This window comes from Anopheles stephensi, chromosome 3 (assembly GCF_013141755.1).
Source record: "Anopheles stephensi strain Indian chromosome 3, UCI_ANSTEP_V1.0, whole genome shotgun sequence".
Classification (NCBI taxonomy): Eukaryota; Metazoa; Arthropoda; class Insecta; order Diptera; family Culicidae; genus Anopheles; species Anopheles stephensi.
The window spans coordinates 55246056-55272368 of NC_050203.1; the positions used below are offsets into that span (position 1 = coordinate 55246056).

The 26313-nt window shown below is 44.2% G+C and overlaps 2 protein-coding genes across 2 annotated transcripts; one reads left to right on the forward strand and one right to left on the reverse strand.

Moving 5' to 3' along the window:
* Nucleotides 1-24347, forward strand: LOC118513424 (carbohydrate sulfotransferase 1-like). The gene is made up of 5 exons (XM_036059137.1): nucleotides 1-1197; nucleotides 5065-5676; nucleotides 15392-15571; nucleotides 21965-22166; nucleotides 22254-24347. Exons 1-5 carry the CDS (start codon nucleotides 941-943, stop codon nucleotides 22371-22373), a joined length of 1371 nt encoding a protein of 456 aa, XP_035915030.1. The 5' UTR covers nucleotides 1-940; the 3' UTR covers nucleotides 22374-24347.
* LOC118513423 (probable ATP-dependent RNA helicase DDX47) lies at nucleotides 23129-26174 on the reverse strand. Its single transcript, XM_036059136.1, has 2 exons — nucleotides 25846-26174; nucleotides 23129-25784 (listed from the first exon to the last, which is right to left on the reverse strand). Exons 1-2 carry the CDS (start codon nucleotides 26026-26028, stop codon nucleotides 24456-24458), a joined length of 1512 nt encoding a protein of 503 aa, XP_035915029.1. The 5' UTR covers nucleotides 26029-26174; the 3' UTR covers nucleotides 23129-24455.
* Between the last annotated feature and the right edge of the window lie 139 nt (nucleotides 26175-26313).

A 26313-nucleotide genomic window follows, 5' to 3' on the forward strand; every position in this document is an offset into this window, starting at 1 on the left:
GTCAACCACACCAAAAGTGTATTCCGCAAAGATGTCTCATTATTGTGATGAATTTGGTGCGTGAAACTTTACCTCGCACGGGCTGGTAGAATTTCGTGTCGCGGCCCTATTGTGTTCATCGTTCCTCGCCCAGTGGTTTTCACGTTTGGAACTGCATTGCGAGGGTGCTAGCATTGTCGAACAGCGTCGCGGCTACCGAGACAAACCAGTGAAAAGATTGTTGTTGTTTACAAAGTGCAACGTTTCGATTCCGCGATACACGCAGTCAGCACTGTGCAGTGTGTGGCACGGAAATTGTGCATTTGCCTCAAAATAGTTAGTTAATAAATCGTGTCCCAGACCAAGAAATTGTGTGAGTGGCGGTTTTCAGATGCATAAGGTCCGTTTGGTGTAGTGTTCCGGAGTGCGGTAGTGGTCAGTGGCTGGTGCTGTTGGGTTTGTTGTGGGTCAGAGCGGAAGGGTGTTGCCTTTCGTATCGGGCCAGCGTGCGCGGTGTGGTATGGTGTGGTGCTGCAGCATTCGTTGCAGTGGTGAGTGGTCGTGAGTGGTGCGGGAAAGGTGGTCATGGTGCAGAAAGAAAGCTTAAAAAACGGGGTCATCCTTCAGTCAGCGACTTCCACCCTATCGGTGCACTGCGGAAGCTGTGAAAAGCGGGTCAGCTAGTGGAAAAATAGAGCGCCCGAAAAAAAAGAAGAAGTGCCTTGCACTGTCTCGTGTGCGTGAGTGTGTGTTTGTTTTCGGGAAAAAGGGTGTGTTTGTGTGAGCGTGTGTGTGTGTGTGCATGGTGGAAACGGCCACACGGGTAGAACACTTTGACAAAGGCCCGCGTGCCAGAAGCTGGATACGTATGAGCGCCCTGGCAGCGGAAGTAGCTTGGTAAAGCTGGGCCACCACCACCACCACCCCCACCCATCGTTGTGCCGGTGCTGGTCGCAAACTCATGGAGAAAGTTGCTGTCTTGGCGGGTGGTCACGCAAACAGCACGAGGAGAAGCAGTGGTGGCAGCAGCCAAGCAGCCGCGCGGGAAAGGATGTCGCGTCGTAAGAATCTTGCCGGCCTGTGTGCGGCCACCGTCGTCTTCATACTGGTGGTGTACGCCAGCCAGCGGTACACGTCCAACAGTTACGGCACGGAATACTTCCGGCCCCGGGAACGTCCGGCCAATCTGCGAATGCTCAACTCTCACAAGTACTACGGGTAAGCGGCATGCATCCGATACACTTCCTCTAGCTTCCTTTCAGCCCACTGCGACCGTCGACCGGAAAGTGTAAAGAGACGTGAAAGCAATCCCAAAATTACGGCATGCGGCCGCTGAAAATCCGAGCGCTTCGAGCTAAAATTCCGCTCGGAAAAGCTGCAGGATGAAGGAATGTTTTTGTTGTCTTCCTATTGCTGCAGATCGTGAATGGGATCAACATGACGAAGAAAAAAAATGCGTCTCTTTCATCAACCAAACGGATGCTTCCTATCGTTTCTTAGCCGGAAGATTGCTAAAAATTACACTTTTTATGATTGTATTGTGTAGGAAGTTCCTTGCACGGTTCGTGCAGATTCTTGGCATCTGTCGGCAAATTTTTGTTGTTGCTAAATTCCATAGCAACCAACCACCACGGTCCAACCGGGCTACTGTATAGCAACAAAGATGCACGAGGAAACAGCTTTGCAGTATTGAAATACTTTGTCTTTGCCCCGAGGCGCAAAAGCTTAATACTGGGGGAGAAGAACAATAGCAACTTATTAACTTTGAATAAGAAGCTAAGAACTAGTATGAAGAATGTTCAAAAAATGTAATTTTTATTTTATTTTATTTTTTAGTGTAATTTTAAGACATCTCAAACGTTGTTCTTATATTTTTGAATATGTTTGTATGTTATGTAGACAAAACACAGGAAAAATCAAGTACAACTTGTACAATGACATAAAAAAGGTTATAGCATTTGAATATATGTTATAGCATATTTGAGAGAATATGTATAAATTGGTGATAAGAAATATTATTACAATATTTAGGATACAAAATATAGAAAAAATCCAAAGAATACTTATTTATTACCATTAAAATACAAAACAATTACTTTGTCGCACTGATTAATCATATTCAGCTCCCACATCCTTGCATCTTTACGACATAGAATTTACAATTTTATGAAAAAAATCAATTTGGAATTGAAATCCATATTTGCTGCACCCTTTCAATCAGTCTTACTCACCTGTTTTTGTAAGACTTCGTATAAGATTGTTGTGCTGGACACTCATCTTTGGGTCATTATCGTTGCATTCAGTGTACAGAAGCATTGACCTTTAGAACTGCATGAAACGGTTAATTGTTGCATTTATACCGGTAAATTGGACAGATTCCATGGCCAGTAAGACAACCGGAAGACATTTTTTTGTACGTCTGATGTTACTCGTGCCATCTTACTCGGCATATGTAGCCAATTTCCTGCGATGCAGCACTTAGGTTTATTGCTAAAAATGATTCCTTTTCCTTAATTTCCAAACTCCAATTATATCATGACTTTAATTTTATAAGAAAAATGCGGTTGATAGTTGTACAACTTTAATGGAATTTTACTTTGTAAGGGTTCCTACCTTTATGTTATTCCAATATACCTCGATTGCCTTATTCGCTTTTTCCCTTCTCCGAATGCTCTAAAAGCGAAGGCAAGAAACTTGCTTGCAGGCAGAATAAATGCAATGAACGCCAAAGCAGAACGGAAAAATCGTGTAACTGAATTCCAAGGTGTAATTACAAGAGGAAACAACAAACACACATAAAGATCAACAGAGGAAACAATAAGCCTGAGAGTGAAGAATTTGAAGGATTGTTAAGTCGTAGACAATTTGAAGAATGTGTCCACCATTGTGGTATGGCCATAACCAGGGCATTGCTGAGCTATGAGATGTTTGGAGTGTCGTAGAACTGTCATAATCATACATTGAGCCGACTATCGGCATATCTTTCTAGACTAGTTTAGTAAATATTGTTGGATGTTTTAGAGCGGCCCGATGGCAGATGCGATAGCGGCGCAATAGAAGAAGAAGACATAAGATTCTAAACTAACGATCTTAAAATGCGACGAATTCCCGTTTTTGTGATATTCTCGAATTACATATTACTTGGTACAAAACCTTGATACCATGTGTGAGTTGTCTAGCAAGCCTTGGTAATTAATTTTTATAATTTTACACACAGTCCTTTCGCTCTTGTTGATGATGATAAACGACTTAAGAGGAAAAATAAAAAAAAAACATGACGTACGGTGTTGTGGAAATTTTTTGCATACTATATAATTCTATCTTTTTTATGGAAGATGGTTTAAGGGGTTATAAGAGCAAGTAAAGTATCGTTCAAAATCAGAGCCTTTAAAGAAGATAATGATCAATTTACTACAACTACAGCCAATTTGCTTGGCACTACAACCTCGAAAAGCCTTGGCCTGCTATATTTCTGGATGGGATTTAAACCCCGGTCCCACCCAGTGAAGACCGGCGCCGCTGTCGCATTGGACTGCCCCTTAGGTGGGGCTTACTACTAATGGAACATATTTTATTCGATTTTTAATTTATAATTGAAGTATGACGGCTTGCGCCATTTTGTCAATATTTTACTCTATTCAACGATTTATTTTTCTCTAAAAAGAATAGGATAGGAGAGGTAAAAAGTGCCTCTCAATGTACAAACTGGTCTCATCGGGGCTCTGTTAAAAAGGGCTGAAAGTTAAAATTAGTTTTTTTTACTGATACATTAGGTGCGATTTGTAACATGGATCGAGAAAAATATTACCCTGAAAGGTTCGCTAGAGATAACTAAAACTGTCACTAGAAAACTTAGTTTATTGGCCACTATGTCAATTTGGAAAGTATGGGATTCTATGCGCCAAGCACTTGCAACAAGCACTTCGAAATCGTGCAAAATGTTTAAATACTAACTTAAGATGTGGCGACTTGACAGAATCGGTATTGAATCCCAACAGGAACATTTCCCCCAGAAAAGCCGACTGACTATTTGGCTATAATTTTTTATATAAGTCTGGCAAATCATTAAGAGAGGATTATTATTCAAATCAAGTAGAAGTAATAAGAAACTTTGGAGTTTAAAGACGATTAACTACCTAGTGCACCTGTGGTGCGGAAAGAGATGTGTCCAAGTGTCGAACGAGTCATCTTCGCAAGCGTCTAGACAGGCCAAAACCTTCAAATGTTGAAGAGTGAAATAAGGAAATGGGTAAAGCTTGTTACATTAAGTCTAGTAAGGTGCTGTACTTCACTAATTAAATTAAATCAAGGCTTGAATATTCTGAAGTCTCAACTCAGCTTTCCGAAATGTCTCTCACAACCGAATGCACCCTCAGAAGTGAAAGCTACGAAACTACTTTCAGTTCTTATGTCTTTTGCCCATTCCTTTGCACTAGGAAAATCCCTTCGAAACTTGATCCAATTCTACCTTCACTTTACTTTACATTAAATGCATTATTAATCACCTTTCGCATGTTTCGTTCCTGCCCGTTAGACAGCAAACGAGAGACGTCTCTCACCCATTTGCGCACGTGTCGCAAGCGAAAAGTTTTTGCGTTGACAATACCCCACCGAGTGCATTGTTGAGAAGCATGTAAACATGTACTCTTCTTGGATTAGTTCGCTTACTGCGCGCGCCGAAGAAACGCACTCACACACACGTTCGTCACTATTGTCGGAAAAACAATAGCGAAAATGTTGTTCCCCGGTGCAGCGGCTGGCTGGAGAGTCCATTGGCCTTTCCGTGTGGTGGCACCACACCGTTGGAAGCCGAGATTGGTGCAACGCGGATAATGCGTGGGAGCTGCTGGGCCAGTGTTTCGCGTACTGCACTTTCTCACAGCAAAGCAAAAACGGCCAGTAAACGAATTGTTTCATGCCGCTTTGTCTCACGTCTATTCTTTGCACGGTCGGTCGGTCGGTCGGTCGGGATGGTTAAGTAAATGATTTTCTTTCTAAACGTGCTAAAATTATTATTCATTGTTGGCCGTTTGCTACTAGGTGGTATACTAACGGTCCGGTCCGATCTTCTGGTTCTCTTTGTAGGTCACGATCGTACGGTGGAGCGGCGGGTGGCGGAGCCGGTGGAGCAGGCACCTCGTACGACACGTATCCACCGATGCCAACGGCGCACAACTCCACCATCAGCATCGAGGACGTGCTAAGCTATCAGCGGGCACTGATAGCGGCCGAATGTACCGACAGTTCCTACGGCGAGCGAAAGCTTCCGGACGGGTTGACGCTCGAGACGGGCGGTAAGCCGACGCGCAGCCTCATCATCACCACCTGGCGTTCCGGGTCCACGTTCCTCGGCGACATACTGAACGCGCTGCCCGGCAACTACTACCACTACGAGCCGCTGCTCGACTTTGACATCGTGCAGATCCGCGGCCCACCGAACGATAGTGTGGCGCTGCACAATCTGCGCCATTTGCTGCACTGCGACTACGGCGAGATGGAGAACTACCTCGACTTTGGCCGGACGCACAACTATCTGTTCAGCCACAACACGCGGCTCTGGCAGCAGTGCGTACGGTTTCCCCAGTTTTGCTACGAGCCCCGCTTTCTGGGACCGTTCTGCCGGTTGTTTCCGCGCCAAAGCATGAAGGTGGTACGGTTGCGTGCCGCGCTTGTGACGCCCCTGCTCGAGGATGAAAGGTAAGGACGATTGTATTGATCTGTGTGCGCGGGTCAGTTTCCGTTTGTGTGCAAATCGATTTTTCGGCTCCTTTTTTAATTTAGTGCTGCATTCTGACCTGAAATATGGCAAGTACGGCCGGAAGCACCACATAATCGGCTGCTTCGGAGCATCGGTTTGGACAGCACAGCGAAGAAAGGTGGTGAAATGTGTGCCCTGGTTTCGATGTTTTCTTTCCCATTTTGTCGTTTACGACGGGTTGCATATTGCAAAAATATTCAAATCACGATTTTGTACGGTGCCCTGCAGCTGCCAAGTTTTGGGTGCCGTAGGTTGGACACATTTTTTTTTGTGGAGAGTGTAGAAAGTTCAATGAAAAAAAGTGGAACAATTTCCTTAGTTTTATGTATCCTGTAGGCATGAAAACTTTTAAAGTTTTTTAAATCACCTCTATTTGGGAAAACGTTGAGCGAAGTAATGTCATAAATGAGAATTGATTGCCAAAAATTTAAAACAAGCAAGACTCAACCAGAGTTAAAATTCACACCAGAGAGATTTATGTTCAAAACCAATCCCCCCAATCCATTCCAATTGACATCGACGAGAAAACCAGATTTCGGTTAACCGGTTTATGTTTTCGGCAGGGTTTTGTTTTTGTTTTATTTTTGCTTTTTTTAATTTTTGCTCGAGTTCCATAGTTGCGCAAAAAAAAACTATACAAAGCTTGCCTCGCGCCACACTACTCTCACTCTTTCGTTCGATGTGATGGCGGAGTTCCGTGGTTGGGGTTTATGCATAACATTATCATATCGCAACATGTGTGTATGGATCGGTCGTCGATTTCGATATCGCTGGTGAAGTGAAAGGGAGATTTTTATTACGGGTCTTTAAACGGTCGTGATAGAACGGTGTGTGAACGGTTTTACTAAATAAGACATAAATTAAAATAATTTCATATTTTTCTGACGCATTTTTATTAGAATTTTCGTATCATATTTCACATTTAACGGACACCCAGCTATTCTCCAGCGGTTGCCTACCTTCAGGCGCTCGATAAGCAAATGGAGCGCATTTAAATCCCGACGGATTAACACATTGTTTGCACAGTTCCAAACACAGCGTGATGGAGTGATTTCCCATCACTTGATACTTGTTTTACCCTATTGTTTGTTTTTGTTTATAATCTGACGTTGGCAGAGATTATTTCTATACAACTTCTGGAAAACGATACAGACGCTCCGTTCAACCCGAAGCCACTGCCATGGGATTCCGTATGTGCAACCAGTAGACAATCGTTCGGTTTAGCTAGTGACCACCGGGTACGGTTTCTTCGTTCCCTTAGGCGAAACCGACGTCACGGTTCGTTTCGCAACTCGCATCTGAGCTAAGAAGTAAGCGCGCGCGCGCGCCCGGTAACGGTTCTGGAAACCTGTTGAAGAAATTTTATCCTGAATTAACTATCGTTTCCGCAAGCCTTTTTTTTTGCTGTTGTTGTCGTTTGCCATCATCGGTGCTATCCCGCTGCGCTCACCGGGTAGCTCTGGCTGGAATAGGAGAACGGAAAACGGGATGATGGAAAAATGATGCATTTTGTATGGTTTTGAGCGAAATTGCGGTAGATTCTTGAACCGTGTCGTGCTCGATTTGCACTGAACGGTTACGAACAAGAGGAAACAGATAGATTTTGGAACATCTTAATGAGTGGAAGAACTCGATACAGTTAGAATGTTTTAGTTATGTGTGTAACCACCGTGAATTAAACTTAAAGTTTGTTATGCATGACGCAAACATACAAGAGAGCATGCGGAAGCGATTAATGCCTCGCTGATGATTAATTTTGTGCAGAGCTAACCTACAGGTCAGCTCGCCTTCTTTGTGTGTCCAATACACACCATCCTTATCTGCTTAGCCAAACAAAAATCCGTGTGATGTATTTGAGACCCTCGAAATCATCGTGCACGCCATGGACAATAAGAGAAAGTAATGTTTCAAGGATCGTCAAACACTTCAATTTAGCCTGCCGGTAGAAGATAGGATGACCTGTCTGGTACTTCTTGTGTATAACCAACAAATCTCGCACAAAAAACTTTACATTTTTGCACAGAAACCCAACCACTGATGGGTGAACAGATTGGCTGCAACAGTTTGGCATTGACTTCGGCACCCCAATGATTACACGGGGAGAACGTACCGTGTACGAAACGTACAAGAACCGGTTAATGCTTCACCGGATCTCTCGTCCGTGTACCAAAGCCGGCACCAAAGCGTATCTCGTATGTGCGTTGCGTACAACCTGACGGCATGAAACGGCGAACCTAGCGAATATCTACTGTTGTAGCGCATATAGGTTTGCTGCGTGTGGGCACCGCGGCCTAGCAAGTGTGTACATCTTCTAAAGCCAGGGTTTGGCAAACTTGAAAATAGGTTAGAGAAATTATAAAATAAACGGGTGTAATTTTAACGATTTTCTAAATAATTTAACTTTTATTTAATTCTGAAATAGTTTGTGTTATTTACAACTTGTTAAGGATTATACACTATTAATAGATGAATGAGATCTCAGAAACCCAAAGTCCCTGTAAATAAATGAATAATAATGATTATAAACTAACTATCTTTCCATGCAAGTTATACGCTTTTGATGAAACCGCGAGAAGTGTTTACCTGCCATTTTTAACATTTTTCATTTGATTTTCTGCTGGCGAAAGCAGAAAAGCTTGTCTTGTCTGTGGAGAAAAGTTCCATGTAGGATTTGATTCTAGTCACTTCATGTTAGCAACTGGGGCTATACGATAATGTTAAAGAAGGTTAGGGAATTACATTGGCAGTAGTCTCTCTTCTTGACCTAACGACCTCATAGGTCATGCCTACTACTTCTGACTTACTAGAGCTAATGATACCACGTGGTTGGATAATCAGTCCTCATTAAAGTGGAACGGCACAGATGGGATTTAATCCCCTGTGCTGCCGTGTGATGACCTGCGCCGCTATCGCCTCTGCCACCCGACCGCCCCTGGCAGTAGTGTAGTTCTCTGTTATTGGGATTTATGTAGAAGTATCACATTATTTAGAGTAAAGAGGACAGCTCATTTATCCCTTTGCTATATATGTTTACCTAGAACGATGGCAAAATTTAAAGAAATCAAGTTTAAACTTGGCAAACTTTATGTCGAATCCTTTTGAAGAGTTTCAGATCTATTCAAAAAGATCGTTCCTTTTGATCTTCTAACAAATAATTGAATTGCAAATCGGAAATAGACCCAACATTTGCTTAATAATTTAATTTAATCAGTAGGTTACTTATCACAATTGAAGAAAATAATTTTTTTCTTCTCAATTGAGGGAACACTTCAATCCCTCAAATTGGAATTATTCCATTGAAAAAGTGGGTTCGGCGCCAACACGAACAAAATGATGTCAAATTAAATTCTGATGTGATTATTCCATACTTCAAGACTATTCAGTTATGCCATATTTCTAGTAAGGAAGCTTAAAAGTCTTCCTGAGACTGTGGTGCTGGATTACAGAGAAGAAACTTCTTCTTCTTCTTCTTACTTGGTGAGACCTCGAGAGGAATCGGTCTGCAATTTCTGGCTTTCTGTGACTTGATTTTACCCGTAGTAAGTAGTCAGCCTTAGCCTTACGTACGGGGAGGCGGTCTTGATGGGATTTGAACCCCGGCTCTGCTGTGTGAAGACCGGCACCGCTGTCGCCTCGGCCACCGGGCCGCCCCAAAAAAGAAAGAAACTAAAAAATATATATAACAAATATATATTCTGATAGAACGGCTAAAAATTGCAACCTTTACAAATAGTTACAGATTTGATTCGAATGCTTTGCCATCCCCTGACTTACCGGCCCGTCACGTACATATTCACGCTCGTCAGTCATCTTTTCCTTTAACGGAGGCTACTGCTGACGTAGACCGTTCCGCTGCGCGTTTGGCGAAGAATGTAACGTGACGAAGAATATGCGTTGCAGCAAAAACACTGCCTGGCAGGAGGTGTCTTCCTTACACCCTTGCCCAAGTTAATCGGCTGGCGGCTAAATAATCTTGCCACTGTTGCAAGACCGCACTCTGCGTGTGTGTGCGCAACCCCAGTTGCGCGAATGAGATCACCGTCACGCGGCTAGTGATCGCTTGTGCGCCCACCACAGGAATCTTCATCTCGATCGTGACATCGCTGCGCGGCTGAACTTGTGTCAGTTCGACTGGCAGAACGTTTTGGTCGAACGTTTGCCAGCCAAGAACGACAAAAACCTACGCACCGGCGGCAGTGAAGCATCGTTCGGGTGAGGCTGGTCCGTCATTCACATTCTTTATAGTAATTGTGGCCGATCTTGGCTTACGATCACGGAATCTACTTCGCTCATCGGTTAGGTGTGGCCGTAAGTACGCCGCACATACCAGAAACTGATGAGGCTGGTGGGGCAGTCGGTCGGTACACAAGTAATTAAGCTAGAAGACTGATTAACATCGGAAGCTAGCAAGGGGGAGGAAGGAGAGAAACTTGAAGGCGGGATAAGTAGCCCATCGTAACCGCTCGTTAACCAAGATCGTCTTGGCGAATGCTTACAGCAGCTGGACGCTTGTTGCAGCGGACTTCACCGTTGGGGCGAATGTACCGTTTCGCCAGCCCCGAAAAGAAGAAAATATCATTGTTTGTCGATATCTGTGGCATAGCGCACATTAAATCAGTCTAACGGAGTTGCAGGTTCGTTTTGGTGTTTTGGGCCACACCGCCCAACCAATCCCCGTTAAAGTTGGTGAGATGGTTAAGCGGATTAACTTTAGCTGCAATGTTCAGCTGTTGGATGCTCTAGTAAGAATAGGGGAATAAGAAGGGTTATTTATTGTGCGGGAATTACATTAATTTATGTTAACCCCGGAAGATTCGGCACGCATGGTAAAGGTTTGCCACGCCAAAAATTGCTAAGCGCTTTCACCGACAAAACTCAAGTTTGGGAAGCTGTTTATAGAAAGCAGCACGTTTCGATTGGAAGTGAAATGAACCCTTTCCGGACTGTTAGTTAGGTAGCCCTGTGCTTAATGAGGACTTTAAACCTCGTTGAACAATGTCTGGTTTAAGGTCTGAACATTGGTCTAAATCGACACATTTATTTTTCTCTTTACTATAAGAGAGATGCACTAAAAAAGGAGGACGAAATCTTTGCGTATAATCGATAAAGAGAAGATGTACGAACAATGTGACCAACACTTGTTTGTTCGATAGTTTGGGACACGTTTACCTCGAGTCCTTGAACTTAACTTGTATGTTAAGCTTCTGAAAGTTTGTTTATTGATTAAACACAGCTTGTCCTTGGTAAGGAAAGAAGCTATATCCAAAAGTATTTTGGTAAGGATACATGATAAAGGATACATGCAGGAACATGGTTCAACTTAAGTGTATTATTTCTGCTTGTTTTAAAATGTTGTTTGCGGTACTGTAAAGTGCAGCTTCATGTCTGCTGGGACATTAAGAGACAGTTTTGACATACCGCTCGTGTACAGGTGGAACCGACGGAGAAGAGATAAACCAACATTTCTTGTTCTGACATACGTTCCATGTATTCTCCTTGTAGCTTGTCTTATCTCACTCCCTGTTTGGGGTCTCTTTGGGAGTTATAGAGCGTAGTAACAGTGGTGTTGTCTAAATATTTGCAAACACTTGCTATCTTGTGTCATTTATGTACGACACGTGTATCAAATAAAGGAGAGCAAGAGAAATAGGGAGCGCTGTATCGTAGATAAAATCCCAATGAGCCACAAGTGTTACGGGTCTGGGTGCTCACAGGTCACATATCGGTTAAAGCATATTAACCAGTAGGGAAAATTCTTGGAGCTAGAAAATGCCTCTATCGTAGGGCAATAGCGCAATAATTGAATACCTAAACGTTCCTTTTCTTTAAATGTCTAAACTAACTCTAGCATGTCTACGTGACATTCGAACTCCTAGAACCGAACTTCCAGAGTATTAAGAACGATACATTGCTTAGTTTAAAGCTTTAGTTTAATCCGGATAGTCCACCTTTCGTGCCAGTCGTTTTCTGGTAGTTCTTAATTAAAGAACTGGCAGTTTTGAAATTGTCGAGGTAAAGAAGCTGAAGAAGATGTTGAAATCCACGGATTTCAAGTGGTTTAACTTGAATGTTTGATGTGATTTACCCGTGCAATAATTACCTGACTGAACTTAGGAGGATGATGTTCCTCACAACTTCATCATATGCCATGTTTCAGTGTGATATCGTAATCGGCATCGAGTCCGCTTCCTAATGCTTTTTCTTTTGAATCCATAATCGATAGCTGAGATAGACAAACTTCGACCTGTTCTAACCATGGATTCTAGTAGGAATCATTCGGAGTTTCTTATCGAGAGAAAATGACGAATAAAGACAAGTGACTCAAAGTTTCTAAAATGTAACCAAAACCAACCAACTCTTATCGAATGCTTTTTATGGCTTCGAATTGCTTAACCTTGACTAATGGTATACAAATCGTGACAAATAATTACCAAAAAGTGCGAGAAGCAAACACACAACACAATATTTTACTTGACTTCTCTCCCGCAAATCTTAAATGCTCTCGAACCTACCTCTCGCCGTACCTATCGCATCACGATCATAGAAACGTGTACCAAATGAACCAGAAAACCAAGCCAACATTAGCAATACCTGGCTCGGCAAACCCAACCCCCACTGGCTAACCTAAAATTAGGTTCCGAAACAATGAAGGCACCCCCACCCCCATTCTTCGATGGCTTCGAAAATCAATAACGATCGGACACCGGACACAGCAACACGACAGGCACTGCATTTGATTTATCCGTAAATCAAATCGTCCCGTTCCTAAAGTGCCTGCTAAATGCTTTTGGGATTTGGGGACAGTAGAGTGGTGAAGAAAGCTGGGGTTTTGCGGGGGAGCTGTGGGTGGCTTAGCTGTTCTAGGCTTCCACATTGGGCGTTATTGGGCCGACGGGTTTGATCAGGCAGGTTAGATTGAGCGCTTTTGCTCGATGCCTCGCGTGCCTTGTGCTGGGATTCGTCAGCATTTCGTTCTGGCCGGTTCTTCGTGATTACCCGGCCACCATCAGTTAGTATGGCTTGTGTGTGTGTGTGTGTATTATTGATTGCGGTTCGATGAAGATATTTGATTTTCGGGGTCGGGTAGAGAAGCCCAAGTAGCGCAGGAAAACAATTGCGTCGTGCTGTTGCCATTAGAAGCGGTCGAAAGTGGTGGTCAGCTATATTAGCTGGTCCGCGTTTCCCTGGGTGCTTCGGTAATAGAGGAATGTATTTTTTTTTAGGGATCCGGAACCTATAATTGGATCCGAAATCCGTCTTCGGGGTGCAATAACTCCATGGGTTCATTGGGAATGCAGGGCAGACTGAAGGGGGGGTAGGTTAGGCACACTGGAATTGTGTCTTTGCCAGGTGCACACCGTTCCGGACACCACGGTAGGCTAATGGATTTACGTTTTTGCTACCAAGTGTGTGTGTGTGTTGGAATTTCTTACGCCACACAAAGCTTTTCGGAACATTTCGGACAAATGCGATGGCAGAAGGAGACAACCTTGTCTGCAATGGTTGGTCGGCCAGCAATCAGGTGGGATGCGGCTTGTGTGCAAAGTTAGCCTGCCAAACACAAATGCCTCGAGTGAGTAGCCCGCCGATAGTGTAGTGAGGGTTTTGTGGCACGATGCCCTTGACATTATTTGAAAATGGCTGCTCCAAGTCGGTAGCAAGTGATGGGGGGGGTTGCTTGCGAGGCTCTAAGGCATCATTTAAACCGAGCCATTTGTCTACGGGCAATGGGATGGGAGTACGAAAGGTAAGACGAAGCTGTGGTTTGTTGACGGGAGAAGATCCATCCTCCAACGAAGACGATAGCCAACGAGCTTATTAGTGCAGCACGATGGCTATCAATTAGTGTCAATCAGAACAGATCGATCAATAATCTGTGGGCACTTTGTTTGTGGTTTTGATAAAAAACGCGCCCGCTCGGCGCGTTGGGAGGCGTTGGATTCAGCTCATTCGAAGCATTCAGTTCAGTTGCGTGTGATAAATAATGTCTGGCTCATTTAGCTGATGTGTATTTTCCTTACACATACATCGTGCTTGTTTTTCATGTAAATGTCGTTTGAATTTGAGACCAACTGCTGGAGGCTTGTTACCCAAAATGTGGCTAATGCAGAGAAGAAAAGACAAGCCCGGTATCGATGGCTCGCATAGCACCCAAATCAATTTTTCACGGCAGCAATTTATCAACGTCTACCAATTAGCGCTCTTAATTGGCTATTCTTAATATTGAAGTTTAACGCTTATTGAAAATTTGAGGGTCGTGTGGTTTTGGGGTGAAGTGTCGAAATTGATGACTTCTTTTCCTTAAATCACGGTAGGTGAGAGCTTGAAGATCTTCTAGTCTATTAAAATTAGCTTGATCGTTGTTTGAGATATTCGTCAATACAGGTAGGACTCGGTACTATTCTGCGTGCCCATGAGAGTATGTTGATTGTCCCAAGTTATGGGTGACAACTAGCCGTGGGATGGAATCTTCGACGGTTCTCTATTTCATAGCCAGATCTTACTATTTGCCTAAGTAATGATCCAATAACTTGATCAAAAACATAGGTATGACAAGCAAAACGACGAAAGATATCTCAAACTTAATAGAACAGCAGCCTTGAACTCGCCTTTAGTGTCTATTAAGTAAATAAATAACCTCAGTTACAGTTCGACCGATTGCTGTGGAGTCAGTGAGAATGAAGAAGCAAGATGATACATTAATTGGAGCCAGATACAATGGCTAATGATTGTTGCTTGTTGGGAACTACGCTTTCTGATTACTTCATTTTGATTTTATTGATGTATTGAAGCTCTATTTTTTGGGCGATTCTTATAGTAAAAATACCGATAAGAGCGAGATCTGAATATCTAGGTCCCAGATGTGATCCAAAATATTCTTCCGATCAACAAGAGAGGCAGGATAGCAGGGCTATGGCTGATAACGGTATGAGTTGAATTTCCATGGACATATTATCAGTTCTTCACGAAGTGGACTCAAGTCTCAAATGTTGTTGGTCTTGCTGTAGGCTTAAAATTTCGACTCTTCTGCAAACTGCTACCACACTACCAAAAAACAATGAAGTAATACCAAATCTCACTCCAGCTAATGAAAACAACGATTGGGAAGGTTTGTTCCTCGCCGACTCATTAAAATCATATCATGCATCTACCATATGTCGTGACAAATCATATGCCATTGGGATGCGACTATTCTCGTCTCGTGCGCTAGCTTCTATCGGCAGTATCTCACCGGCGTTATTGTCATGGGACCCAGCTGTCCGGCTGTCCGTGAAGATAGATAATTCCGGTCCGATACCTAACAAAGGCAAATTAATGTACCATTAGCGCGTGTTTTAGCATTATTGATGTGTGTGCCGGTCCGATTTGGACACCTCCGGCCGGCCATTCGCCAGCCGAGATTGACGTCCACGATGGCCTCCACTAATCCCAGCGTGTATGATGCATGCCGGGCTTGGAACATAGTACAGAGGCTGCCATTTGGTTGACGAATTAATGACCCTCGGCAGATGATGGTGTTGCAACGAAAGGCGGATTTGCGAAACATTGCTGATAACACTGTTGCTGTATATTGTTTGTAAGTTTTTTTTGCATTCATTTCATTCTCTCTCTCTCTCTCTCTCTCTCTCTCTCTCTCTCTGTCTTTCCTAACAGCCTTAATGTACGTGTGGTGCTGCTAATACGAGATCCACGGGGGTCAATGCAGTCGCGAAAGCATCGTGTCTGGTGTCCCGGACGGCCGGACTGTGATGATCCCAGCACGGTCTGCAGTGATATGCAGCTCGACTATGAGGCGGCCATTGAGCTAAGCCAGCGTTTTCCACGAAGGTTTCGGTAAGTAGCTAGAAGCAGACGGTAATTGCATAGTAAAGACTGGACTGGGAACTGAAACAGAAGAACAACTTTCTTGACAAGTTACTTAAACAAATCAGTATCATCGCATGTGTGTACGATCGAAACAGATGTACGGGTACAACTCCCAGCCAACGCTTGAACGACGGAAGTAAACAAGCGACACGGTTCCTTAAGCCGCTTGTTTACGCACCAACCCATCCAGCCCAGCCTCAATCACACTCCACGGCCTGATAAACCGCTGCGGAAAGTGTTTGCGAATTCTTCGTTCTGCAGTTGTTGCTTTGCTTTGGTTTTTGGCGCCGAACAAGGGGGCAATTAAGTTGTGCCGCAAGATCTCACACACTCCGAAGCCTTGCTGACTTTGATTGCACTGTGGTGTACACTCCGAATGATAAGAAACATTTATGATAAGCGAAAAGAGAGAAATGCCACCCAGTATAGCGACGTGTTGGTTAGAAAGTAGTTGGTAGCTTCCAACATTTGGGAAGGAAGCGCTGATGACTGTGGTCACACGTGGCTTGTGCTATTTATTTTGGCAAAATAAGCAACGTTAAAGAAAAGGGTCGTAAAGCTTTATAACATCCTGTGCGACTGACTGACTGGCTGTTTTGCACTCTAAACTCTCTCGGGTCAGGGATGAGCAACCATTTTGTGATTGTGATTGGAAATCGTAAATTGAATATAAAATTTTTAAGATGCTGGCAGGATGATTGTCTATAATTAAAATTTCAGTTAGTGCTATCCATTTTTTTCACTTTAATAGAACGGCCTGGCATATTGCTCAGTGCAATCCAATTCAAATAGGAAAAAGGGATCTCTGTGTTGGTTCAGGTTAATAAGAAGTTAACTAACCTAATAAAAGTTAATCCAAGGCTCTAGTTGTTAATCAATTCTACCGACAGCTACTCAGCTATTCGCTACTCAGCATAGACAGATTTTGGGCTAGAATGAATCCTCCCAAAGATGGATCCAAACGAACGAAAGCTTCAGAGATAGGTCTTTTGGCTTGCCGATTTCCGGCTTTCTTATTTGATTTTCTGTCCTGTCTGTGTCCTGAGTAGTCCAAATGGAAATTGACACCGGTTCTTGCATATTAGTAACTGGCCATGCAACCTTTATGGCCATTAAACTACCCCTCATTTTAAAGAGCTAGTCCATAGTTACTAGGGCACCAGGGCACTCCTTATATGCCTCTACAACCTCGAGAGGACTTGGCCTGCCATTACTGGCTCTCCGTGGCTTAATTTTACCCGTACCTGAACAGTCAAATCCTGCGTACGGCGAGGCGGCCTGGAAGGAATTTAAACTCCAGTCCTGCCGTGTGAAGACCGCCAAGTCCAACAGCCAGTAACGAAGCCAGCGAAGATTTGGTACAATCGGAACCATACAAATAGTTGCTTTGCAAATGCCACTGATTTCTACAGCTCCATATGAACAGCTGAAACGTATCAGCGCTTATCAAGCGACTGGCACTGGTTCAGTCTGTTTGCAACGTATCCTGAAGACAATCCATATCATTCTATCCTTTTTCTCTCTATCATCGATTCTTTGAACGGAGAAATAGAAACGGATATATATTTATGAAGTCAGCAAGAAAAGGTTCTGCAATATATCTCCCACCGACATCGTGACTACTATTAGATTATGGTGATTTGAACACTGTTTAAAGAAATGTTTCGAGTCAAGCACGTTTTATGCAGATTCAAAATTAAATTTGAATAATCGATTTAGAACTTAGGAGAAAGTGCTTGGCGTTTAGTTTTTTTTATGAAGAAAAGGCAATTGAAAATTAGCCTTCAAGTAGCAACATTATTACCTTTGACTCAACGGAAAAGAAAACATAACCGTTTAAAAGGTTAGTGAAAATAGAGTAAAGTAAAGAATGTATTTAAACAAAACATAAAATTAGATTAATGAAAAGAAAAACTTTAAGTAAATAGGAAATTTTCAAACAAATCGTTTATTAGTTCACTTTTTGTTCCTCTAGCCGTCTGAATAACGATCTCCCACTCAAGAGTACTTAATGTTCGCATCTGAGTTACCTCAAGTTTAGGTATAGGTTAGGGTAAAATTTAAATAACTATTCTAATATTAGCTAATATTTATATTTTTACCCAGATTCATTCTTCCAGATTGGATACATTCTTGAGTATATCTCTATTCAAAATTCGTAGGTTGCTCACCCCTGCCGCTAGTGCGCTTGCGGGGCGAATGGAATCGAAAGTTTTTGGCTAGCTTTCTATCAAACTACTCCCGACGTGCTTCCAATTAACAGGTGGATAGATTAGTCAATGGCACACGCGTAGCACGATTTGCCGTTGAGTCATTCAGCACGGCTGGATTCAGCAAACGTATCGATCCTCTCGATCCTCCATCCAGCCCGGCGGCGCACTGCTCGATGCACGATTTGCATGCGAATGTGATCGACGGCATACGGTTTTCTGTGTGGCGGGTTCGACACGGAGTCACCTGAATGCATACCACCGACACCGACAGATTGATTATATGCCCTTGTGCAAGAGTAAAATTGTAATGTGCGCTTAGTCTGGTGGATGGTGGTTCCCACCTGGCCGGCCGAAGCGTCTTTTGCTTGAACCTTTCCATTTCCTTCGATTTGATGACAGTAATCAAAGCGCTCCCGTCGCTGGCGTGATGCCGAAGACAACTTCGTCAACTTGGAATGCCACACACACACACACACACACACACACACAAAACAAAATGGGAAGAAATAGGCAACACAAAACGCTCGATGTGGCTCCATCATCGACCGAAAAAGTGAAAGGCCAAAACGAGGGAGGAAAATAGGGAAAGATCCCGTGGGGAGTTGGTTGGTCTTGTGCGATGAAATATTTCTTCATAATGTTTTCTAATTATTTTGGCTTCATCCAATCCCACCGTTTCGGCCAGTTCGCATCCAACATTGCTTCTTCTCGACCAGTTTCTGTCCGCTTCGATATTAACGCGCCTGAATAGTTCACTGACCATGGTGATCTCCTCCCTGGCGGTGAGCTTAGCGAATCCCACGATGCCTTAGATAATGTGTCGGATGGGAAGGAAAGGTGTTTTTGTTTTCGGTTTGTTTGTTACATCCGTTTAGTTGCTTTGTGTGTATTATTTTTTTTTGCCTTGAACAAATTGGTTCTAATTATTGGCAGGAGCGAGGGACCGTTGGTTGCTGAATCTTTCGCAGCACTGCTAATGAGCGTCAACGTGATATTGAATAACGTTAACAACTCCGCATGCTATATAAGCTATATCTCTGTTAATTACGGTATAATGGAATAATATATCATATCTGTTCTAATTATAAATTATCTCCCACTGAAATGGTTGGCCCAGTGGTCGTAAAACCTTATCTACTCCGTCACGGGCGCTGTTCAGATACATTGTAATTCCACAGTCAATGTTATATTCTACCTTCTTCTACTATCTTACAGAGCCAGACTTTGTTTCTAAGAATTCTATCCATGTAAAAGTGTTTAAAATAAAGTAGGATAAGTGAGAAGAAAAGTACTTCATATTGAAACTCTTAAAGGGTGTTTGCTAATTCATACAAACCATATGACAGCTTCCTAGACTTGTTTATTATTTAACTTTCAGGTAAACTGCTACCTTACTTACTTACTTATCAGGCGCTACAACCGCTTTGCGGTCTTGGCCTGCTGCAACAATCCTCGATACTGCTCACGGTTTAGCGCCGTCGTCTGCCAATCTGTTATCCCGGCCGTTCTGGCGGACGCATCAACGCCATCACTCCATCTCAATTTGGGCCTACCGCGCCACCTCTGTCCGTGTGGACGACCTAAAAGGACTTTACGGGCTGGGTCGTCCGGTGTCATTCTCTTGACGTGACCAGCCCACCGGATCGTACAGTTCGTAGAGCTCGTCATTGTAGCGGCTCCTCCATTGTCCTTCCACACATACGGGGCCAAAAATCCTTCTGAACATCCTCCTCTCGAACGCGGCTAAGAGAAGCCCTCTTTGGTCAGTATTGAACAGAGTCCATGTCTCATAGGCGTATATGAGTACTGGGATTATAAATGTTCTGTACAGTCCCAGCTTCGTCCGTCGCGACAGAAATTTAGAGTGGAGTGAAGTTTCCTCAGGCTGTAGTATGACCGGTTGGCGTAACTCAACATCAATGTTGTTGTCGGTGCTGCCTTTTGACCCCAGATAGGTGAAGTTTTGGACGACTTCGAAGGTGCGGTCACCTATCTGTACATCACCCCTGCGTAAATCAGTGTTTGTTAGCAGGGTTTGCTGGTGGTGCCACCATCATTTTGGTTTTCGCCTCGTTAATCTCCAACCCGAGGTTCTGTGCCGCACGCTCGATCTTTTGATAAGCTTCTGCTACATAGAAGAGCCTCAAACCAATGATGTCTATGTCATCAGCGTATGCCAGGATCTGGATTGACTTACAGAAGATGGTCCAAACTGCTACCACTCTTAGAAAATTGCATAAACTTTATTAGATATCAAACTCAAAGATCTCTTTAATATTGAATGGGTACTCAAGACCTACTACTGGCCGGATGATTAAGACGTAGTACTTATTTATGTTTGAAATCTTCCATCAGTCTTCTTGTGAACTCAACAGTTTAAAAGCTACTGCAGATAGCCGGGCAATAATTGGTGTAACTGAATATGATTTGGCCTTATCGGTTTCTAGATAGTCTGCTCTTTAAATGTTACATCCTATGTTATCTCCTATTGTTCTCCTAATTATTATACGTAATACGATTGTTTTAAATTCTACTCCATTTCTACTATCTTAGTAGTTTATTTTCACTTGCCAAAAGTTGTTTTCGCAATTAGGTCTTCCTATGACCAGTGGTGGGTCAAGATATTTGGAGGCCCCTCTAATTGTGATGTTAGAGCGAAACAACAGGATTTCCCTTTCCGAGGCTCCCCCGTGGCCGACGAGGCCCCCTCGAGCGGCAGCTCCTTCCTCTCCTAGGTTGACCCGCCACTGGATATGGCACGAACGGCGTGTCGAATCCCGTCCAGATCGTCTCAAGACCAGAGATCGCCCAGACCTTTCGAACCAGCATTTATATTCCCCAAAAAAAACATCTTATCTTATCCTATGAAAGTGTATTAGATTATTTTTACTGTAATTGAATACTTTTTTAAACTTGTTATGCCTGCACAAGCCACTAAAATGTCTGTAACATATCTTTGAGGAACGTTCCACCACCATGCTGTTCATACAAACTGTTCCTCTTCAAATTCGTCAGACTGACAGGACGATGAAGATGTCTAGCGTAATGTAACGCTTTCTGATTGCGAGGGCATTTAAAGTCCTCCTACTTATAATGTGAGTCCTGAATGTCTGTGCCACTCCAGTTAGTAGTGAAGGAAGGAAGAGCATCACGAGTCTTTCGCACTACCCCCAACGTTAGGTCCTCGATGATTCGAACGCATTCAGTTTGAGCAATCTCTTCTAGATTTCTAATGATCGACTAGACGATCGATTCATGTTAGATGCTTTACGAGTGCTTCCAACACGCGATTGAAGTAAATATTGTGTCATATAAGAGCTGATCCATTAGCTAGAAATCAAGAGATTTTTAACTCCCTAAATCAATACAATAGGGAGTGTCAGTCAAGTCATCCAGGCTGAGAGTCCTTCCCTATTTGTGGATATAGTTATTGATCTATTAGCTCTATCTCCCGAGAATGCAAATCGATTTACAAGGATTATGTCTCAATTCTCTGTGTAGAAGTGGACACAACGGTGAAGCCTGTAATTTTAAAATATGTTAAAGATGAATTTGGGGCGGTCCCGATGCCCGAGTCGATAGCGATAGTCGATAGTCTTCACAAGGCAGGACCGGGGTTCAAATCCCATCTCCGACCGCCTCCCCTTACGCAGGACTACTTTCTTTGCTACGGGTAAAATGAATGACAGGCCCAGACCTCTCGAGGTTGTAGGTCCAGTGATTAGCCAGAAATGGTTGGCAAGCCCTCGTTAGGCTAAAGAAGGAGAAGAAGAAGAGTAAGATGGGCTTCATAAAGGCATCCCTAGTAGTTGACTGAGGGGTGTCAATGTTGTCGGATTCGAATATCTTTGTGCCTTTGTTGAAGCCTACCTTCAGAGCTTACTGTAGCACAATTCCTGCCTGGTTATGCGTCTTAAAAATAGTAACGTCTGCATAAAACCTCGGCGATACGACACATCTCGTTGCGGTGCAGACCAAAGAAATGAAATGCAATCAATGTGGAAATAGTATTTTTAAACCTTAATGACAACAACCCTTCTTCCACTTGGTACAGCCTCTTAATGATTAGTACTTTAAACTTTTAATTGCGAACTTAATTAAGCGCATGTAAAACCTTTTCCCCTATCCTCACTCTCTTGCTTTTCAGGGTTGTGCGGTACGAGGACCTGTCGCTGAATCCGTACAAGATGACCAAAGAAATACTGCAGTTCTACGGGCTTCCATACCATCCGGAGGTGAAGATGTTTCTCGACACGCACACCAAGCAGGACGTCGGTGGCGTTAGCTCCACGTATCGCGACTCCAAATCGGCCCCCTTTCACTGGACGAAGGATCTCACGTTCGATGAGGTATGAGACGCGCCACTCGTTTTTTGTTTGTTTCCTCTTTGAAGATTAGCTAACTCCTTCGGTGCTTGATATCTTTGTTATTTATAGGTAAAAATCATACAGGACAGCTGCGTGTCGGCGATGCGAAGCTGGGGCTACCGGAATGCTACCAGCGAGCGGGAACTGTACGACAACTTTAACCCACTGCTACCGTACAGCGTTTCGTGAGACTTCGACACTTCGATTGGGGCGTGCTGCTGCTATCGTGCATCGGTGAGCTGCAAGTTGTCACAGCAAGTACGAGCAGAAGACGCATGCATTATCACGAAGAGAAAAGCAATGCCAAACAATGCATATAAAAAAAGGAAGGAAGGAAAACAATGTAGCATCTGTGATTTAAGAAAAATAGATTGAACGACGCGACGTTCGGCTACGCGAAGCAGGAGGACAACGACGGTGCACACGCACCGGGACGACGGTTTTGGTTTCAAATTGTTTATCAGCCAGTCAGGCTAGTTACTACGGTAAGCATTGAGCGCTTGATTTTATAGAGACATAAGGACCGAAGAAACGCATGATAGGTTTACGCTAAGCGATACGTTGCCCGGGTGTGTATTAGCAGGTATTAGGTTTTGGGTTTTACGTTCGTTTCGCAAGACTGGAAGCTGCTGTTTTGCCTTCTCAACTTGATCCAGTAGAACTAATAGTAGTAGCAGAGCAGACATCCTTACCACCATCGGTAGCAAGCATTTTACATAGGCCACGGTGCAACAACTCGCAGGCAATAGAAGGGACAAATCGCTACGGTAGGTCGGTTCGATAGCAAATAGAGGTTTAAATTGAACACTCACACACACACACAAAAGCAAATGCATAGTATTATCAAAAATAGGAGGAAGGAAACCTGGCGCCTAGCCTATCACGAAGCTCACGGGGTAGATGGGATGAGTAGAGATCGAGCGACCGGGCGCGCACGCTCGAACGCGCGAAACGACCGGCCGTTTGTTGAGCTGTCGAGCAGCAGCCCATTCACTTAGAGTGCCTTTTTTTGCTGTTTCACTACTGAACTATTCACTAACCGGTTAGTAAGTACATTTAACGGTAAAACAAAAAGAAAGCGAGCATATAAACACACATACCAACACACCCACATACAATCACTCTATTCAATCACTCTTGTAGAGCCTAGTTATATATACATTTAGTAACTAAAATAGATGCGAACAGATGTCCCCGGGCGTGTCCTTCCGGTGGCACGCCGGCGCGAGCTACTTTCAATCTTTCTATATCCACTCCGTTCCTTACGATCCCGGAAGGATCGGGTTAGAGTGTAACGCGGTGTTCGCAGATACTTAATGAATTGCAATGCTGATGTAAAGTAATAATGTAGTTGCGTTAAAGAACAAAAAAACAAAACACTCACACACCCCACACATACACACACACGGTCGTTTGTAGTTTCGCTCTTTACTACAAGCGCGGCAAATTTAGTGAGCGAATCCGTGCGAAGATAAGGAAGGCGAGGAATTCTGATTTGCGTGATATTATTGCGTACGGTTATGTGGATTATGTTATTGTCTCTCTTAAAAAAAATTAGCGCCCGAGCCCCCATGCTTTCCGATTGCGTGCGTCACGTGTGTGATGGACGGCGGGGTTTCGTTTTAATTAATTCAATTAATTGAAGTAACGCAATGGAACGCGATGGAAGAAGAAAAAAGCAAGCATTACCTTTTCATTATGGCCAAAATTTAGTTATTTATTATTAGAGAAGAAAAAACAGTGGATAAAAACGAGAGTTCCCCAATTTCAAACCACCATATCCTAGGTGCGGCGTTACAGCGTAACGGCGTAACGGCGTTACTTTCAAATGCACGACGACACACGTGGTTTAGGAAACGGTCCTAACGGTCGCAGTAGGCTATGTGTTGTGTTTTTTTTTTGTTTACAAAAGTATGTAATGCGTGCGTGTACGCAAAACCAACAGTTCCTTTTTCGTTTCAGTTTCGTTGTTTTTCGTTTGCGATTGATAATATATGAACTAAACACTAAAAAAAAAAATGGAAACCGCACGACGACGTGTATTTCAATGGAATTGATATAGGTAATAGAACAAATCGGAGGCGAAATTTTGAATTTTGAACAAAGTTGCTGGCGGACACTGCTCAAGAACAAACCGATCAAATAAAGTAAGATTAATTTAACGTTTGTTTTCGTAATATAAGTGAATGTGTTTTTTTTTTCGTCGTTTTTGTTAATTGCTGCTTTTTATTTTCTTATATTGTACATGCACACGGGCGTCTGGCAATGCCCCTAATTCCTTCGGGACTTTTTCCCTCCCTTGCCACCCTTGCCGCCACCCTTCGCGTTGCCCGGTTTCAGCCGCTTGCGTACACCGTTGAACTGTTCCGTGTCTTCCTCGTCGGAATCGTCCGCCCCGCGCTTGCCCTTGCCCGTTTTGCTTGCCTTCCGCTCCTCGATGTCCCGCTGCTCGACGCGTGCCGTCCGGAGTGCTTCACCCACCCGCTCCTGCAGTGCCATCACTTCGTCCTGTTCGCACTTGAACTCGGGCAACTTTTTGCCGAGCAGATGCTCGATGCGCTGGTACAGCTCGACGTCGTACTGCGTCACGAAGGTGATGGCCTGACCGGCACGGCCGGCACGTGCGGTACGCCCTACCCGATGGATGTAGTCCTTGCTGTGCATCGGAATGTCCAGATTGAGCACAACGTCCACGTGCGGGATGTCGAGCCCGCGGGAAGCAATGTCGGTGGAGATGAGGATTTGGCGGGCCTGCGATTTGAACTTGTTCAATGCGGCCAACCGTTTGTTTTGTGTCATTTGACCGTGCAGCGGGACGGCCGCCAGCCCGAGCGCACGGAGCATCAGGGCCGTGCGGACCGTGTTGTTGCAGGTGCTGCAGAAAATCATGAAGCTATTGCCGGCCAGCTCGTTCAGCACGTGCACGAGATACACGTTCTTGAAGCGGGCCGGTATGAAGAGATAGTACTGGAGCAGTTTCTCCACCGTCTGGTACTTGCTCGACACTTCCACCTTGACCGGGTCGCGCAACGACGCCCGTTCGAGCTTTTTCACCTTCTTCGTCATGGTGGCACTGAACAGAAAGGTGCGACGTTCGCGGGGCATTACCTTCAGGATTTTGTTCACCTCTTCCTCGAAATCCATGTTAAGGATGCGATCCGCTTCGTCCATCACGAGGTATTTGATGGCCTTCAGATTGAAACCCTTCGTGTTCTCGAGATGATCCACCAGCCGGCCGGGCGTTGCGATGATGATGTGTGGTTTGCGGGCGAGCTGAATTGCCTGCGTTACCAGATCCATGCCACCGACGATAACGCAGCACTTAACGCCGATCATCGCACCGAGCGCTTCAAACTGTTCCGATATCTGGTACGCCAGCTCACGTGTCGGCGTAAGCACGACGGCAAAGTAGCGCTGCGGGTTGTCCAGCAACGCTTGGAGGATGGGTAGCGCGAATGCACCCGTTTTGCCCGAACCTGTCTCGGCCAGGCCGATAATGTCCTTACCATTCAATGCGAGTGGGATTGCTTCGCGCTGAATTTTCGACGGCGCTTTCCATTTGAGACCACGGCACGCTTGGCAGAGAATGTCGATGAGTCCCTGCGGCGAGGAAAAGGCATTGAATACGTGCATGAAACATTAAAAAATGCTTCCAACTTACTAAATCTTCCCACGTTTGCTTGTTTTCGGTACCATTTTCGGCCGTTTTGTCTTTCGCCTCACCGTCATCGCTGCCGGTACCGGATCCGTTCTCCTGTTCGTCGGACGAAGCACCGTCCCCGTTCGCTGCAGCCCTTGCTGCTTCCTCCACATCGGACATATCGTCACTTTCCGAGCTAGACATTTTGGGGTGCAAAGGCACTAAAAACGAGACCAGAAAAAGCGGATTTTTGTGTCCCGCAAATCGGAAAACACGACGGAACGACGGAATGAAACAACGTGCACTTGGATAGGGTGTAAACACAACAAGCTGTCAACGTGATGCGGTTGTTTATACACCCGGGTCGAACTTCGTACACAGGAACTGCTCGAAAGTGGTCGAGTTCGAGCAGTGGACCTAGCACAGTGGTAATGAAAAATGTCCGTTTCTCTTTTCTTCTTTGTTTTATTCCAGATTTCACTTTTGTAT